The sequence below is a fragment of the Oncorhynchus keta genome, chromosome 10, assembly GCF_023373465.1.
Source record: "Oncorhynchus keta strain PuntledgeMale-10-30-2019 chromosome 10, Oket_V2, whole genome shotgun sequence".
In the NCBI taxonomy this organism is placed as follows: domain Eukaryota; kingdom Metazoa; phylum Chordata; class Actinopteri; order Salmoniformes; family Salmonidae; genus Oncorhynchus; species Oncorhynchus keta.
Window position 1 is genome coordinate 18217537 of NC_068430.1, and position 17416 is coordinate 18234952.

At 41.9% G+C, this 17416-nt stretch overlaps 1 protein-coding gene and 1 pseudogene across 4 annotated transcripts; one reads left to right on the forward strand and one right to left on the reverse strand.

Moving 5' to 3' along the window:
• The first annotated feature begins 63 nt into the window (after nucleotides 1-63).
• Nucleotides 64-9730, forward strand: LOC118388328 (dolichyl-diphosphooligosaccharide--protein glycosyltransferase subunit 2-like). 4 transcript variants are annotated; one of them, XM_052526604.1, is made up of 17 exons: nucleotides 64-196; nucleotides 735-922; nucleotides 1104-1199; nucleotides 1380-1555; nucleotides 1766-1841; nucleotides 1982-2116; nucleotides 2451-2627; nucleotides 2888-3006; nucleotides 3194-3299; nucleotides 3771-3862; nucleotides 3982-4096; nucleotides 4199-4480; nucleotides 5354-5449; nucleotides 5831-5906; nucleotides 7136-7265; nucleotides 8236-8330; nucleotides 9074-9730. In XM_052526604.1, the coding sequence occupies exons 1-16, from the start codon at nucleotides 154-156 to the stop codon at nucleotides 8285-8287; spliced, it is 1959 nt and encodes a 652-aa protein (XP_052382564.1). In that variant the 5' UTR covers nucleotides 64-153; the 3' UTR covers nucleotides 8288-8330; nucleotides 9074-9730. The 4 variants fall into 4 exon arrangements, with proteins under 4 accessions (XP_052382564.1, XP_035633149.1, XP_052382565.1 ...); XM_052526605.1 differs by lacking the exon at nucleotides 64-196 and adding an exon at nucleotides 246-391; XM_052526606.1 differs by lacking the exon at nucleotides 64-196 and adding an exon at nucleotides 302-319.
• A 131-nt stretch (nucleotides 9731-9861) lies between these two features.
• Nucleotides 9862-15962, reverse strand: LOC118389630 (pentraxin fusion protein-like; annotated as a pseudogene).
• Nucleotides 15963-17416: the final 1454 nt, after the last annotated feature.

A 17416-nucleotide genomic window follows, 5' to 3' on the forward strand; every position in this document is an offset into this window, starting at 1 on the left:
CTGTGTGATAGGTGGTTGTTTAATAATAACACATACCAAGTCTGAAAATGCAATTACCACCCCATGTCTTTGAAATTGTAGTCTCCAAGGCTTGGAACCCGGAAGCAATTGCGGCTCTTAGGTGACGATACATTAGACGACAAGAGTGAGCCAATGATCTATCTATACATCATTGGAGTGGACATGGCCCAGCCTCGTAAGTATAAAGCGTTTTTTAAAATTCTAAATACGATCTAAGTAAACTTCTTATTACTGGTTGCCACCCATATGTAGTAATGTAGTCTAGCGCTGATTTTGATATTGCCAAAGTCTACAAATGGTGGGTGCAAGTATGTAACGCCTGGACTCCAGGCTGGAGTGACAGGACCAATGTGGAAGCTAACGTTAGCAGGTAGCTAGGATGTCGTAGACTCGTAGCTAACTAGATATTGCTATACATGTACCTTGCATGTACATCATCATCATGAATTGGATTGTATACAAGTGTACGCTGTCTGTATTATGATTCCCAACGTTAGTTTTCCACAACGTTGTCAAATCTATCGCTCACGTTAGCTAGCTTTCTAGCTGGTTCCTCTAGTTAAGAAATGGGAGTGTTCTGCATCGGTTACTGTGCAATGGTTGCATGATCAAGACTACAAACAAGTCTACACTTCTAAAATGGGAAGTCAAATAGTTGAAATCTTCCCCCTCCTACTGACCTGGCTGTAACCATCATGCATGTGTCCCCACAGGTGTGTTCTGCTTGGTCCTCCTCACCGTGGCTCTCGGGGCCCAGGCTCTGACCCCATCCCATCACCTCTCCCTGTCAGACGTGGAGAGACTTAAAGGCCTCCTGAGCCAACCCTTCACAGACCTGGCATCAGCATACTACTCCATCGTTGGTTTGAACAAGCTTGGAGCCTCAGTTGCTGATGAAAATGTAAGAAAAATGAGCTTCGAATTATTGAAGGAAAGAGGCTTGACTGTTGTATCCAAAACGTGTAGCCTATGGCATGTTTAGTTACCTTAGGCTATTCACTTCTATAATCACCACAATGTTTACCTATGTGTTTTACTGTACAGCTTGTTGCCTTATTAAATCCTTGTTTTTTATTTTGCAGGATGCCTGTCAGTTTCTGAAGGCCCAATTGGACCCCATGAGTGTCGACTCCCTCTTCTTCGCTGCTGAGGCCAGTCAGGCCATCTCAGACTGTGAGGTAAGTAGTCCTATAGGGAGCTTACTTATGTATGACAAAAAAGCAGGTTATTTGCTCTTCCAGTAACATAAATGGTGGCTTGCATGGAATTAAGACATTTATGATGGTGGTTTTGGATGCTCTGCCAGTGAAGTCCTTGCTTAGCTCTGTGTTCTCCCTCTTTATGAATGACATATTTAGATGCCAGTATCCAACGAGACCCGTGACATCCTTCTGGCAGCAGTCAGCGAGGACTCTACAGTAACACAGATCTTCAGAGCTGTCAGCGCCCTCAGTTCCCTGGGGCTTCCTCTGGCTTCACAGGAAGTCGTCGCTGCCCTCGTCGCCCGTATTGCCAAGGAGGACAACGTCTTGGCGTGAGTAATACCCGCTGGCCTGACAGATGGAACAGACTTGCTGCTGAATCGTTTCTTTGATCATTTGGGTTTTTGAACTTCATTGTTACTTTGTCCTTTCTAACAAACTTCGCTTTTGAACAGATAACGCATTCCTATGGCCATTGATCTAAAGACTTGACACTGTTTTGTCATAGTAAAGTGACTGTTTTTTTTCTTCTCTCTGTACAGGATCACTACTGCACTCCAGACTGCCACCCGTCTCTCCCAGCAGGCTGAGCTTGGAGGAATCCTGGAGGAGATTGAGGTGAGTTTTACAAGTCCACTAGGTGGTGCTGAGCTACAGTTTTTGTCAGATGAATTACTTTGCAAAGTTGCAAATTTCCCACATGTGAACTGGTTTCTCAAGCAGAGATGTTGTATTTGAACCTTTCTCTCCCTTGTAAGGATCTGGCAGCACGATTGGATGACTTGGGTGGAGTGTACCTCCAGTTTGAGGAGGGACTTGAGGCGACCGCCCTCTTTGTGACAGCAGCCTACACACTGTCAGACCATGCGGACACGGAGCCTCCTCTGAAAGAGGTAACCTGCTGTCACCATTTATGTGGGTGGTAGAAGGGACACAGGTTGCATGAGGCGGTGTGACTTTTTCCCGATCATGTGTTCTGTATTAGATCTCTGGAATGGAACTCCAGAGTAGCTTGCTTACTTTCTCATGTTTATTTTATATTTCTCGTGTCTTTTTTTGTTCTACTTGACTTTTACATAACAAATAGTACTACTGATATCGATTACTGCATTGTTGGGAAAGAGCAAGTAAGAAAGGATTTTCATTGTACTTGTGCACGTGACAATAAAAGTTGAAACCCCAGCTATCTTATCAGATTACTATAAATGTGAGCTTTTATCCCCACAGGACCAGGTGATCCAGCTGGTGAACTCTGTGTTCAGTAAGAAGTCCTGGGATTCCCGGTCTGAGGCGTTCAGTGTAGCCTGTGCTGCTGCAGCTCTCTCCAGCAACCGCTTCCACGTGCCAGTCATCGTCAGTACCCAGGGGCCTGCAACAGTCTCCCACAGCCAGCCAATCCTGCATGTATGCTCTCCTCTACTACTCCAGTGTTTATCATCCAGTGACATTTTTAATTTTTTAAGTTTATGATTTAGATGTCATCAATTGGAAACACGTTTTGAAGGATGTCACATGAATAGTGTTTCTTACTTGAGCCCTAACCTTGTTGACATGAACCCTAGTGGACCTTGTTCAGTGCCCTTGCCTGTCCACCACTGGGTAATGGTCTCCACCCCATTTTCTTTTCACTGAGCCTTTATCTGCCTCCTTGTCTTTACCCACAGCTTCTGGTGACAGACATCCTGTCCAATCCTCTTGCCTCAGCCAATCTGCTGGTGGAATCTGCACAAGCTGTTGCCTCTAAGAGTGTTGTACTCAGCCAGGCACCTTTCTCCCTCAGAAAGTAAGTATGGTAGACAGACCGATTTTGAATTTGTCTGGACAATAATTTTGTGTAGATTAATATTTAGTTTTATAGAATCCAAGCTTTAATTAAATCGTTGCAGTCAGGGAAATATCTCTGCTGTTCATGCATGTTATTTGTATGTCAGCGCTGTAGTGTTTAATAATTATTTCCAACTGTTTTACAGTGGCATTTTTGAACTTAACTTCATGGCTAGCCAGCCATCCAGTGGATATTACCAGTTTACTGTGGCTGTCACCGGGGACAGCCGATTGGTTGCCAATCAGGTTGAGGTGAGCTCGTCTTTTATTCAAGAGAAATTTATTGGGAATCATTTGGTACCCACATAGATGTAACATAATCTTCTATATAGTATTTGGTAGTTTAGTATTTTCTTAAATGGGGGCATGGTACACACAATGCCAAGTAAAGAAGGTCTATAGTTTTGGATTTGTTATTTTGAGAACCATCAATTAGTCTAAATGTTGTTGGAAGTTAAGTCAGAGTTGCCTCTTTGGGATTGGTCAGAAGAGTAGCAGTTCATTGTGCTTGCCAAGGAAGGTTATTCCTACAAAGTAGCCTTTTCCATTAGCGTACATCACTTTTTATGTTACTTGACCAGGTATGAATACTATTAACCTCTAGCATTTACTTTAGCTTTCTCTGACTCACCATACATGTGACAATCACTCTGCTTCATTTGAATTTCTTCATATGAGTTCCATTTTATTCCTTAATTTCTCTCTCTCTCCACCTGCCTTCAGCTGAAAGTGAAGGTGTCCACTGAGGTAGCCATCACTAATATGGACCTGTCTGTAGTGGATAAGGACCAGAGCATCGGCACCAAGACATCCAGGTCAGAGAGCCCAACCACGTATATGAAGGCATTTTAATACTGCCCTTGTGAGACCCATAACACAGAGGTTGTCCTTACCCATAGCCACACAAAATACATCTAAAGTATGTCATTTTCAGGGTGGACTATCCCTTCAAGGCCAAGGGCTCCTTTACTGCAGACAGCCATCAGAACTTTGCCATGAATTTCCAATTAGTGGATGCCAACACTGGAGTAGAGCTCACTCCCCACCAGGTATTTAGCTTTTTCTGTGTTAACATTTTTATGTTCCTGCTCTCATTCTGTCAACATTGCATTGTGCTACACCTCTTGAGGGTATTTTGTTTTTCTTTACAGACCTTTGTGAGGTTTCACAATCAGAAAACTGGCCAGGAGGTTGTGTTTGTTGCTGAGCCGGACAGTAAGAACCTTTATAAGTTTGAGCTGGACACAGCAGAGAGGAAGTCTGAGTTTGACTCCATGTCTGGGACCTATGTCCTCCACCTCATCGTGGGAGATGCCACCTTGGAGAACCCCATTCTGTGGAACGTGGCTGATGTTGTCCTGAAGTTCCTTGATGAGGAGGCCCCAGCAGCCATCCAGTCCAAGACCCTTTACATGCCCAAACCAGATATTCAGGTTAACAACAAGCCCAACACTTGCATATAATTGAACATTGTGATGAGTTATGTAACATTTTGTTTCGCTACTCTTGAGGCTACTAGTCATAGCTTGAAATGACTAATGAAGATGAGAGAAATCTCACTCGGGTGCATAGTCGCTGATAGATAAACTAGTTAAGTGATAATGCACAAGAAGCTGGTGTTTTGATATATTGGCAAACTGTGCCAATAATATATATATACTCCAAACACCGGCTTCGAGGGCATTATCACTTTGATACAACATATTCAAATACTGATTGACATATTTTCATTAACATTATTTTGATGAATTTATTCATAATATTTTATCCCTCCACAAGATTTAGTCCCAACACAAATCTAGGGTTGCTACCCAAGCCGGCTGGTCATTTGTTCTATCGTTCGGTTGCTAGAGACGCGACCCAGTCGTTCAGTCTTTTTGTTCTGTATCTATGGACGCAACCCAGTTGTTTGTTCTAAATGTTCTATTTCCACACTGGCTGGCAATGTAATTATCTTAGTCGCGTCAAAAAAACAGAATAACAGAGTAGCCGCATTTGTTTAAGCTGTTTCTAGTGACATTTATCTGGACACATCCATAAAAATGAGCTAATGAGGCGCGCATAGAAAATCTGCTCACTCATCAGGACACTTGTGAGATCAAGTTTATAAATTGCTGGGCAATTGCGTAATCAAATGGAACAGAGTAAATAGGCATTTTAACTTCATAGATTTAGCTGGTGGTAACTTGTGGAATAGACACCGGCTGCTATGCAGTTTTAACCAATCAGCATTCAGGATTAGACCCACCCGTTGTATAATAAATGGATAAATAACTGGACTTGAATGATGTTCTCCTCCTCTGTAGCACTTGTTCCGGGAGCCTGAGAAGAAGCCACCCACGGTGGTGTCTAACACCTTCACAGCCCTCGTCCTCTCTCCGTTCCTCCTGCTGCTTATTCTGGTGAGGCTCGCTTTACTTCTCTATGTTTGGAATTGTTCAATGGTAACCTTTTAGAAAGGGTTCAAATCTGCCTCTATTCAGTCTGAATGTTTTGTATTTACCCAGGCTTAGAATAAAGCCTTGGTACACCCTGAATGAGCCTAGGTTTTTGATTTAACTGAACACTGATTTTAATTTGAAATTACAATAGCAATGCTGTATGACATAAAATGTATCTTCTATGACATTTACAGTTTTGAGTGACGACATTGTCCTTGCTGTGTAAGGCTTGGATCACTGCATTGTGTGCTACCTGGACAATCTCTTTTCAGACCCTTTGTACTGTTGTGGTTTTTGTACTGTTGTGGTATAGTTTATTCTTCTCTCTCCCTCTCTGTTCAGTGGTTCAAACTCGGTGCCAACATCTCAAACTTCAGCCTCTCCCCCAGCTCTGTGCTCTTCCATGTGGGCCACGCATGTGAGTACTGAGCAATGATGTAGTTCTGAGTCTAGGGTTACAATGGAAACTACTGGCATTGTCACTCCACAGATACAGTGCCTTCAGGAAGTATTTACACCCCTTAACTTTTTCCAAATTTTGTTGTTACAAGGTGGGATTCAAATTGATTTAATTGACATTTTTGGTCAACGATCTTCAAAAATGAATCAGCAATGTGAAAGGAAAAATTATATACTTTTTTAAAATGAATAATAGAACACTAATATATCTTGATTAGATAAGTATTCACTCCCAGAGACAATACATGTTAGAAACACATTTGGCAGTGATTACAGCTGAGAGTCTTTTTGTGTAAGTCTCTTAAGCAATTTACACACCTGGATTGTACAATATTTGCCCTTTTTTATTATTAAAAAAACTTCTTCAAGCTCTGTCAAGTTGGTTTTTGATCATTGCAAGGAAGCCATTTTCATATCTTGCTGTAGTTTTAAGTCAAAACTAACTATTCACTCGAAAGTTCAATGTTGTCTTGGTAAGCAACTCCAGTGTAGATTTTGCCTTGTGTTTTAGGTTATTGTCCTGCTGAGAGGTGAATTTGTCTCCCAGTGTCTGTTGGAAATAACATTTTCCTCTAGGATCCTTAGTCCTTGCCAATGACAAGTATACCCATAACATGATGCAGTTACCACCATGCTTTAAAATTTGAAGAGTGGTACTCAGGGATGTTTTGTGTTGGATTTGCCCAAAACATAACTCATTGTATTCAGGACAAAAAGTTAATTTCTTTGCAGTATTACTTAAGTGCCTTGTTGCAAACAGGATGCATGTTTTTGGAATATGTTCTAATCTGTACAGGCTTCCTTCTCTTCACTTTGTCATTTAGGTTAGAAATGTGGAGTAACTGCAGTGTTGTTCCACCCTCAGTTTTCTCATATCACAACCATTAAACTCTAACTGTTTTAAAATCACCATTGGCCACATGGTGAAATCCCTGATCAGTTTCCTTCCTCTACATAATAATAATGAATGACTCAAGACATTTCAGCTTTTAATTGTTTATTCATTTTGAAAATGTTCAACGAACATTTCCACTTTCACATTATGGGGGATTATGACAATCTTAATTAAAACCATTTATATTCAAGCTGTAACGCAACAATGTGTAAACAGTCAAGGGGGGTGAACTTTTTGAAGGCTGTATATATTTTTCCTAGTTGATCACCTTTACTCTGTTCTTGTTGTTTCAGGCATGCTGGGTCTGATGTACGTCTACTGGACTCACCTCAACATGTTCCAGACCCTCAAGTACCTGGCTATCATTGGCAGTCTTACCTTCCTGGCTGGAAACCGCATGTTGGCCCAGAAAGCAGTGAAGAGGTATGGCCAGAGCTCTACGCTGACCTTTTTTACAAGGAGCAGTGGTGAAAATTAGAAAAATGTAGGCGCACAGTAAGACATTTAGGAGCACAATTAAACATGTTTCAGGTACTTAAGCTAGAATCCTTCATTTCTCTAGGCACACTGGTGCTCATAAATAAAAAATGCCAGGCTGCGCAGCCAACTATTTAGGCGCATGTGCAAGTAAAATGGTCGCACTGTAGAGCCCGAGGTTAGGTATGGCTACTGTTAGCGATCGCAACACAGACTGTCAGTTTCTCTCTAGAGAGCTCTCTACCACATGTAGAAAGTTTGATGTCTTTTTAATATGACAAGGACTCTGGGGAGGCTTTTAATATGACAAGGACTCTGGGGGGGATATTAATATGACAAGGACTCTGGGGGGGGGAGTTTAATATGACAAGGACTCTGGGGGGGGTTTTGGACCTCTTTGTTGATTGTCAGAGATGTGGCTGACTACTTCACTCAGGGCCCTTGAGAGGGTGTGTAAGAGCCTACGGTGGCGCACTGCCCCCTTGGTGTGTGTCACCTGTGATTTCCCCCCTGGCCGTGCCAGGCTAGCAGAATAGTGGAGACTCCACTGTAGAGCGTATAACCACTGGGACCATGAGGGCCTGGCCAGATTGCACCGTGTGGGTGATTCCCCTCATACCTTCTCTCCAAAGGCCATAGAGACAGAGGTAATATGTGTCACTGGCTGAAGACGTTAGTCTAATTGGCCAATTTTACTGTGGAATTACTGCACCTTGTTCATGCCATTTTCTAACCGAGTCCTTTCAACCATTTGATAGTCTAATGATTCTTCTGGTTGATGTGGTGTCAGTGGATTTAATTTTGACTTGTTTCTGCTTGCCTGACTTGCTTTTCTTTCTTTAGCCACTGTCTCTTATAGTGACTGCCTGTCTCCTTAACTCTCCTGTGTACTCCTTGCTACATTTCTCTTTTTCAGGATTGCTGCAGAGCAAAGTAGTAGGTTGGCAAAGTATAGGAGCCTGCGGTAAAGGCCCGTTTTCTAATAACAAAGGGCCAGTCTTCCAGGCTGAAGTAAGGGCATCTCTATGGACTGCATCCCAGTGCATCCCCATTGCCCTGTATAATGCATGGCTGTGTGGTGCAGTCAGGACTCACTCTCTATCTAGTGTTCTGGCCAGCATCTTGCTCATCCCACCACAAAATCATCTGCTCACCTTTTACAGCTGGGACTATAAACCAAAAATAATCGACATCAACCATACCGATCACTCATCGCAGGCATTTTGCTGATGTCTTTCATTACGATAAGTAGCCTATACTAGAGAGATTTGAAATGAGTTTGCTAATATGGGTTATTTGTTAATGGGACAATTGATGGCTAAAACCATCAAACTAGTAGTAGTTTAAAGGAAAATACAAATAAAATAAGCTATAGTGCACATTGTTATTAACCGAGAGCTCTATTTATCTTTATTGCAATATGGATTTGACCTTTAACATCCTGTCTGTCACCATTTTATTCATCTTCATATTGCCTGCCATTGTACATAGTTATTCTCAGATGCAACATGTGTGGTGTCATTATTGGCTGAGCTCAGAATTAACCTATGTCATCCTGATTGTTCTGCAGTTCATGTTCGGTTGCTGAGAAAGTCCTGTCTTTATGCTGTAAAGAAATGCATGAGGAAGTTTAACACATCAGATGTGTTAAACATGTATCCAGGACTTGTCATTCAGTTAAAAGGCTTTAAATTAGATGATTATTTTAACGCTTACAACAAACATTCTAATGTATGTATTTTCTTCTCTTTCAGACTTGCAAGTAAATGACAAGATTGAAGAAGATTTAAAGATGCTTAGTTTTTGGTTTTCAAGGATTCGTTTGACACATCGTCAACCATCAGACTGTCAGAGGTTATACCATGAATCCAATGGACAATTTGAAATGCAGTTTCACCTTTCTTTTTCAACTTGAAAAGAATAAATGTTATAATCCAAGGTGTTGGTAGAGGGTCCGGACAGACTCTGACACAATACTCTTACTGAGGACTGGAAACAACCATCCTTGCACTTCATTTTTCTGTAACTTTGTTTGGCCTTTTTTTTCATATTTTTATTTTTTTCACAACTGGCTTGGTTGGATATCATTTATGGTTTCATAATGTAATTGGGATGGATATTTTTTTTCTGCGTTCCACGTTCTGTGCCCATCTACTATGGCTATGTATCAAAAGGTGCATCAGGAAGTAAGCCATTGATTTTTTTTACAAGTCCTTTTGATGAAGTTTGATGGTGGCTTCACTGACATGTTCATCATAAGTCTGTAATGTATGCTTGTCTTCTCAAGGAATTACATGAGCTATTTTCCCCTTACAATAAAGACCTAACCCCCTCTAGAACAACATTTTGATGGGCAATTCAATAAAATCACATGTTTTTGTAATGAAATAAATAAAGAAATGGGGATTAAGTGTACTGCTTTTTCTTCTGGGTGCAATACACCCTTTGTAGTGTTGTAATGTATATATTTTTAAAGTACTTAATTTAAATTTTAAATTTATTTCACTTTTATTTAACCAGGTAGGCTAGTTGAGAACAAGTTCTCATTTGCAACTGCGACCTGGCCAAGATGAAGCATAGCAGTGTGAACAGACAACAGAGTTACACATGGAGTAAACAATTGACAAGTCAATAACACAGTAGAAAAAAAAAGTCTCTATACATTGTGTGTAAAAGGCATGAGGAGGTAGGCGAATAATTACAATTTTGCAGATTGAGGCCCTCACCTCCTCCCTGTAGGCCGTCTCGTCGTTGTTGGTAATCAAGCCTACCACTGTTGTCGTCCCCAAACTTGATTGAGTTGGAGGCGTGCGTGGCCATGCAGTTGTGGGTGAACAGGGACTACAGCAGAGGGCTCAGAACGCACCCTTGTGGGTGCAGATAACACTGGAGTGATAAATGATCAGATGGTCATGTACAGGTAGAGATATTGGTGTGCAAAAGAGCAGAAAAGTAAATAAATAACAGTATGGGGATGAGGTAGGTAATATTGGGTGGGCTATTTACCGATACACTATGTACAGCTGCAGCGATCGGTTAGCTGCTCAGATAGCAGATGTTTGAAGTTGGTAAGGGAGATAAAATTCTCCAACTAAAGCAATTTTTGCAATTCGTTCCAGTCACAGGCAGCAGAGAACTAGAATGAAAGGCGGCCAAATGAGGTGTTGGCTTTAGGGATGATCAGTGAGATACACCTGCTGGAGCGCATGCTACGGGTGGGTGTTGCCATCGTGACCAGTGAACTGAGATAAGCTGGAGCTTTACCTAGCATGGACTTGTTGATGACCTGGAGCCAGTGGGTCTGGCGACGAATATGTAGCGAGGGCCAGCCGACTAGAGCATACAGGTCGCAGTGGTGGGTGGTATAAGGTGCTTTTGTAACAAAACGGATGGCACTGTGATGAACTGCATCCAGTTTGCTGAGTAGAGTGTTGGAAGCTATTTTGTAGATGACATCGCCGAAGTCGAGGATCGGTAGGATAGTCAGTTTTACTAGGGTAAGTTTGGCGGCGTGAGTGAAGGAGGCTTTGTTGCGGAATAGAAAGCCAACTCTAGATTTGATTTTAGATTGGAGATGTTTGATATGAGTCTGGAAGGAGAGTTTACAGTCTAGCCAGACACCTAGGTACTTATAGATGTCCACATATTCTAGGTCGGAACCATCCAGGTCGGTGATGCTAGTCGGGCGTGCGGGTGCAGGCAGCTATCGGTTGAAAAGCATGCATTTGGTTTTACTAGCGTTTAAGAGCAGTTGGAGGCCACGGAAGGAGTGTTGTATGGCATTGAAGCTCGTTTGGAGGTTAGATAGCACAGTGTCCAAGGACGGGCCGGAAGTATACAGAATGGTGTCGTCTGCGTAGAGGTGGATCAGGGAATCGCCCGCAGCAAGAGCAACATCATTGATATATACAGAGGAAAGAGTCGGCCCGAGAATTGAACCCTGTGGCACCCCCATAGAGACTGCCAGAGGACCGGACAGCATGCCCTCCGATTTGACACACTGAACTCTGTCTGCAAAGTAGTTGGTGAACCAGGCAAGGCAGTCATCAGAAAAACCGAGGCTACTGAGTCTGCCAATAAGAATATGGTGATTGACAGAGTCGAAGCCTTGGCAAGGTCGATGAAGACGGCTGCACAGTACTGTCTTTTATCGATGGCGGTTATGATATCGTTTAGTACCTTGAGCGTGGCTGAGGTGCACCCGTGACTGGCTCGGAAACCAGATTGCACAGCGGAGAAGGTACGGTGGGATTCGAGATGGTCAGTGATCTGTTTGTTGACTTGGCTTTCGAAGACCTTAGATAGGCAGGGCAGGATGGATATAGGTCTGTAACAGTTTGGGTCCAGGGTGTCTCCCCCTTTGAAGAGGGGGATGACTGCGGCAGCTTTCCAATCCTTGGGGATCTCAGACGATATGAAAGTGAGGTTGAACAGGCTGGTAATAGGGGTTGCGACAATGGCGGCGGATAGTTTCAGAAATAGAGGGTCCAGATTGTCAAGCCCAGCTCATTTGTACGGGTCCAGGTTTTGCAGCTCTTTCAGAACATCTGCTATCTGGATTTGGGTAAAGGAGAACCTGGAGAGGCTTGGGCGAGTAGCTGAGAAAATGATTTGTGAGGCAACAGTACATAATGTCACCTTTTATTTGAGGGTATTTTTAATCTGTTTTACCATTTAGAAATGAAAGCACTTGATGTATCAAGTCAATTTGTCAAAGGTTTAATATTGGTCCAATATTCGTAGCACGCAATGACTACATCAAGCTTGTGACTCTACACACTTGTTGGATGCATTTGCAGTTTGTTTTGGTTGTGTTTCAGATGATTTTGGGCCTAATAGAAATTAATGTTAAATAATGTATTTTGTCATGTTGTAGTCACTTTTATTGTAAATAAGAATGAACACTTCTGAACACTTCCACATTCATTTGGATGCTACCATGAGTATGCATAATCATGAACAAATTGTGAATAATTAGTGAAAAATTAGAGGCATAAATATCATACCTCCCCTGTTATTGGTAATGTTACCAAATACTAAACTTTTGACTAAATTGACTGTACTATAAGTGAATGTGTCCAAATATGTACGACACCTTAAAATGGGGGACGAGATACATAAAGTGCATTCATTTCTAAACGGTAAAACAGATATGCATGAAAATACCCTCAAATAAAAGGTGACACTTTACTATAGCTTCATATAAAAAAATAAAAGTTTGCTCTCAAATCCAAAATGCTGGAGTATAGAGCCAAATTAAAAGTTTTAGCTTCACTGTCCAAATAAATACGTAGGGGAGTGTAAGTACGTGTATGCCTTGAATGCTTACAAATAGCTTGTTTTAACTTGACTTCTGTAAATCATGAGATTTTCAAACTGCGTTCTGAGTGGGAACGGAACATCGGCTTCTTGACATTGTTTTGCTGTCCCCTGTAACTCTGTTTTGTCTGAACAGATGTGAGATCCGGTTTGTAGGTGCCCTTTCAAATGTCTGACTGGCACTTCACTTTATGGCTCCCAGCTTCTTCTCTGGGTTTAAAAGACTGAAAACAAAGAGAGAAAGAATGTACTATGTTCTGTATAAACATTTGCAGTGCTTCTATACTTATGAAGCATTTTTATTCTGGTGGAGTTGTACAAATAAATACAGTATCATAACCACTACCATACGCTGGCCATGTTATAATCAAGTCTGCAATGGCTTCCCTCCCTTGTCTCCTCGCTACCATAAAAAAAGTGATCAGTTTATTCAGATGTAATGAAGGGGCCTTGAATGGAATGAGACAAGTAAAGGAAACAAATGTAAAAGCTATTGGGACACTACGGAAAGAGCCTTCCCTTACAACCGTAGTACAACAATGACAGAATACGGGACAGAAAACGGACTTTGGAAATGTTGCAAGAATAGTTCTAAAAAAGAGAAGTGTGCAGCATCTCTCACAATGCGCATTGTACGTTGTGTGTGCAACTCTTATAGCTATTTTAGCATTTACGACACACTCGCACGACTTTACTTGCTTGACGTAGGTCACGCCATCGACTGTGCATCAGATTGCTATATCATGTAGTTAGTTGATATGTTAAATACCTATCGAGGCGCTGTAGTCGGGGAGGAACTCAACCTTGAACTCATCTGTGTGTTTGCCAGTACTGTACCTCACTGGCTGTGTTCAAGAACATAAAACATGTGATTTAAGTTTAGGATCACTTTATTGGTCAATTACACACAAAGTCCAACCAAAATTTTACTTCAGCTTTTAACCCAACCCCTCTGATAGACACATACATGTTTTGGAGAGGTGCAGGGAGCTGCCACACTGGGCACCTGCGGAGCTGTTGTTGTGGGGGGTTATGTGCCTTGCTCAAGGGCAGGCAATGGCATCTAGGATCTGATACCAGCAACCCTCTGGTTGCCAGCTCACTTCGTGCCAGAGTTTTCTTATTGACCAAGGACTCGAACTGGCAACCTCGCCGCTCTAACTGGTAGGTTACCTGCCACCCTATTCATAGGTAATAGTGTCTGACTGACTGATCTGCAAATAATATTGAGTAGTTATTTATGATGCAAGGTGATTTGTGAATCAGTTAGTCTCGACTTGCCTTTAAATTCTGCACCCCCACGCTGTCATCAGTCAAAATGTATAATGGATTGCCCCCTGCTGTTTATCTATGCGATTACATCAGTGTTAAAATGTTAGCACCCCCCTCCCCCACCCACCCACACACCCACACCCCCCCACACACACTCAAATAAAAAAACATGTGCTTGTGCCCGTTGGGAACTTTATATTTGTTGAGATGAGACAGGGACTCAAACTAATACAACTTTATTCTCCATATTAATTTTCTGTAATTTCTTAACTCCCTCAGATAACATACATCACACTGACACACAGTTGAGAGAGCACAGGGTCAGGCCACAGTGCAGCACCCCTAGATGGAGAGCATGTTGTTGGTGCCTTGGAGACACCTTACAACTCTTCAGTGATCACCTTGACATTCCCATTGACTATGAGCTCTATGGTTTCCCAGTCAAAAATGTTCCCTCTGGACATACGTTTCCCAACATGCAAAGCCTCTATCATGGCATCGGAGAGCACGTAGTCCCACATGTTGACGTCTGTGATCTCTCCGATGAAACTCTGCTTGCTGTCAAAGTCCTTCAGGAAAGAGTCTGGATCCTGTCCCAGGATGACCTTACCTCCATTCTGCACTTTGTGTCCTGGTTTATACACCTTCCTAATGCTCCTCTTCCCATCTACATGGAACGCGGCCATACCTGACTTCGAGTCCCAGGTGAGACAGAGGTGGGTCTGGAAGGTGTTGAACTCAGGTAGGTGGAAGAAGAGCCCGTCCCCACTCAAATACAGACCGTACCTGCCGTCAGCTTCTCTCCACACGTTGAGCTCGTCGTAGTAGTGTACGGTAGGCGAACAAGATGATGTCACGGTTGCCCTTTGCCAGTTCTGTGGCCACACGCATGCACAGGGTGAAGGCTCCCATGTCAAGATCCTTCTGAGGGACCAGCTCCACGTAGCTGTTGTCAGTTTCCATTGGGAACACCAAGGATCTTCTCATAGGCCTCTCTACAGAGAGACAGAGAGAAGAATCATGCAGGCCTGGGTTCAAATGAAATCTTTGTGGCAGATGGCCAGGGTTTGCACTTTCAAGAGTTTCTATTGGTTCCATTGCGACAGGCAAGCTCAATCCAACACAGCTAAAGTATTTGAAATTATTTCAAATAGTATTTGAAACTAGGTGTGGAGTCATGTGACAGTGACACAGGCTTGAGGGGTCAATTCCAAATGTCATTCAGTCGATTCAGGAAGTGTAGTGACATTAACAGCTCGATGCATTTGTTTGCATCAGACAGACATAGGCACACTGTTCCTAAACTAGGCACACTGTTCCTGAGATGTTTCCATGATCGTCAAATATGTCTCAAAGACGACAATTGTGAGAATCGTGCCAACAAACGCCTCACAGGCCCTCTCCCCCATGTCTGTCTGACGCAAACAAATGCATCGAGCGGTTCTTGGCTGCAGAGCATGTGATGCTGATAAGCCTACCCACATGAACAAATATTTTTTTGTGGACATGACTGTGTATAAGTGAACAGTTTGTTTTCACATGCTATGTCAAAAATCTACCATATTTTAAATGCCATTATCTCAATTATAGTTAGGTGAAGTGATAATTTCCAGTTCTGAGATTGTAGTTTTTTTTAAGTCACATTGAAGCAAAATAAGCTATCTTTTGTCATATGTCATACAACCCGTGGTAGACATTTGTCAAATTAGCATGTTGGTTAATATTCTGCAACATATTTGAATACTATTGAAATTACTGGATTGTAAATGAAATTGCTGTTATGCAGAATGTTTGGCTTCTTACAGTACCTGATAGATGGCCAGAGTGGGGAGCCTGATACAGACGTCTGATACAGCCGTCACCAGACAGCAGAACACCAGCAGGGCAGCTCTCTCCATCATCATGGCTAATTCTGGAAAACAATGGACAGCAAGAAAAAATGTCAGTGTTAAAATTGCATTAGAGAAAAACTCTGAAGCCACCGTTTTCCTCACTTGGCCCCTGATCTGATATCACTGCAGCGGACATGGAGTCTCTAGGAGAGGTAGACATTGTTTTCATGATTACTTTGACCAAGAGGAAGATGATTTAGTGCAGCAAAACCAAATCTTAGTTATTATGTAAAATACATAAAAAATGCTAAATCAAAGTCTGGCTTCGTTTGATTCTTCAACCAATACATATCCAAAATAAAGCACAGCAGTTAGTTTAGTAATTATATTTGAAGACAAAATAACCATGTATAGTTGATACAGATAACAATCTAAATATTATCTTCATGTATAGTTGATACAGATAACAATCTAAATATTATCTTCATGTATAGTTGATACAGATAACAATCTAAATATTATCTTCATGTATAGTTGATACAGATAACAATCTAAATATTATCTTCATGTATAGTTGATACAGATAACAATCTAAATATTATCTTCATGTATAGTTGATACAGATAACAATCTAAATATTATCTTCATGTATAGTTGATACAGATAACAATCTAAATATTATCTTCATGTATAGTTTTTGTTGTTGTTGCAATTCTGATAAACTGTAATCAAATCAAATCAAATGTTATTTGTCACATACACATGGTTAGCAGATGTTAATGCGAGTGTAGCGAAATGCTAGTGCTTCTAGTTCCGACAATGCAGAAATAACCAACGAGTAATCTAACCTAACAATTTCAAAACAACTACCTTATACACACAAGTGTAAAGGAATGAAGAATATGTTCATACAAATATATGAATGAGTGATGGTACATAACGGCATAGGCAAGATGCAGTATCGGGTACAGTATATACATATGAGATGAGTAATGTAGGGTATGTAAACATATAAAAGTGGCATTGTTTAAAGTGGCTAGTGATTCATATATTACATAAAGATGGCAAGATGCAGTAGATGGTATAGAGTACAGTATATACATATGAAATGAGTAATGTAGGGTATGTAAACATTATATGACGTGGCATTGTTTAAAGTGGCTAGTGATCAATTTTTCATCAATTTTTACATTATTGAAGTGGCTAGAGTTAAGTCAGTATGTTGGCAGCAGCCACTCAATGTTAGTGGTGGCTGTTTAACAGTCTGATGGCCTTGAGATAGAAGCTTTTTTTCAGTCTCTCGGTCCCTGCTTTGATGCACCTGTACTGACCTCGCCTTCTGGATGATAGCGGGGTGAACAGGCAGTGGCTCAGGTGGTTGTTGTCCTTGATGATCTTTATGGCCTTCCTGTGACATCGGGTGGTGTAGGTGTCCTGGAGGGCAGGTAGTTTGCCTGCAGACCTCACTATCCGTTGTGCAGACCTCACTACCCTCTGGAGAGCCTTACGGTTCTGGCCGGACCAGTTGCCGTAACAGGCGGTGATACAGCCCGACAGGATGCTCTCGATTGTGCATCTGTAGAAGTTTGTGAGTGCTTTTGGTGACAAGCCGAATTTCGTCAGCTTCCTGAGGTTGAAGAGGCGCTGCTGCACCTTCTTCACCACTCTGTCTGT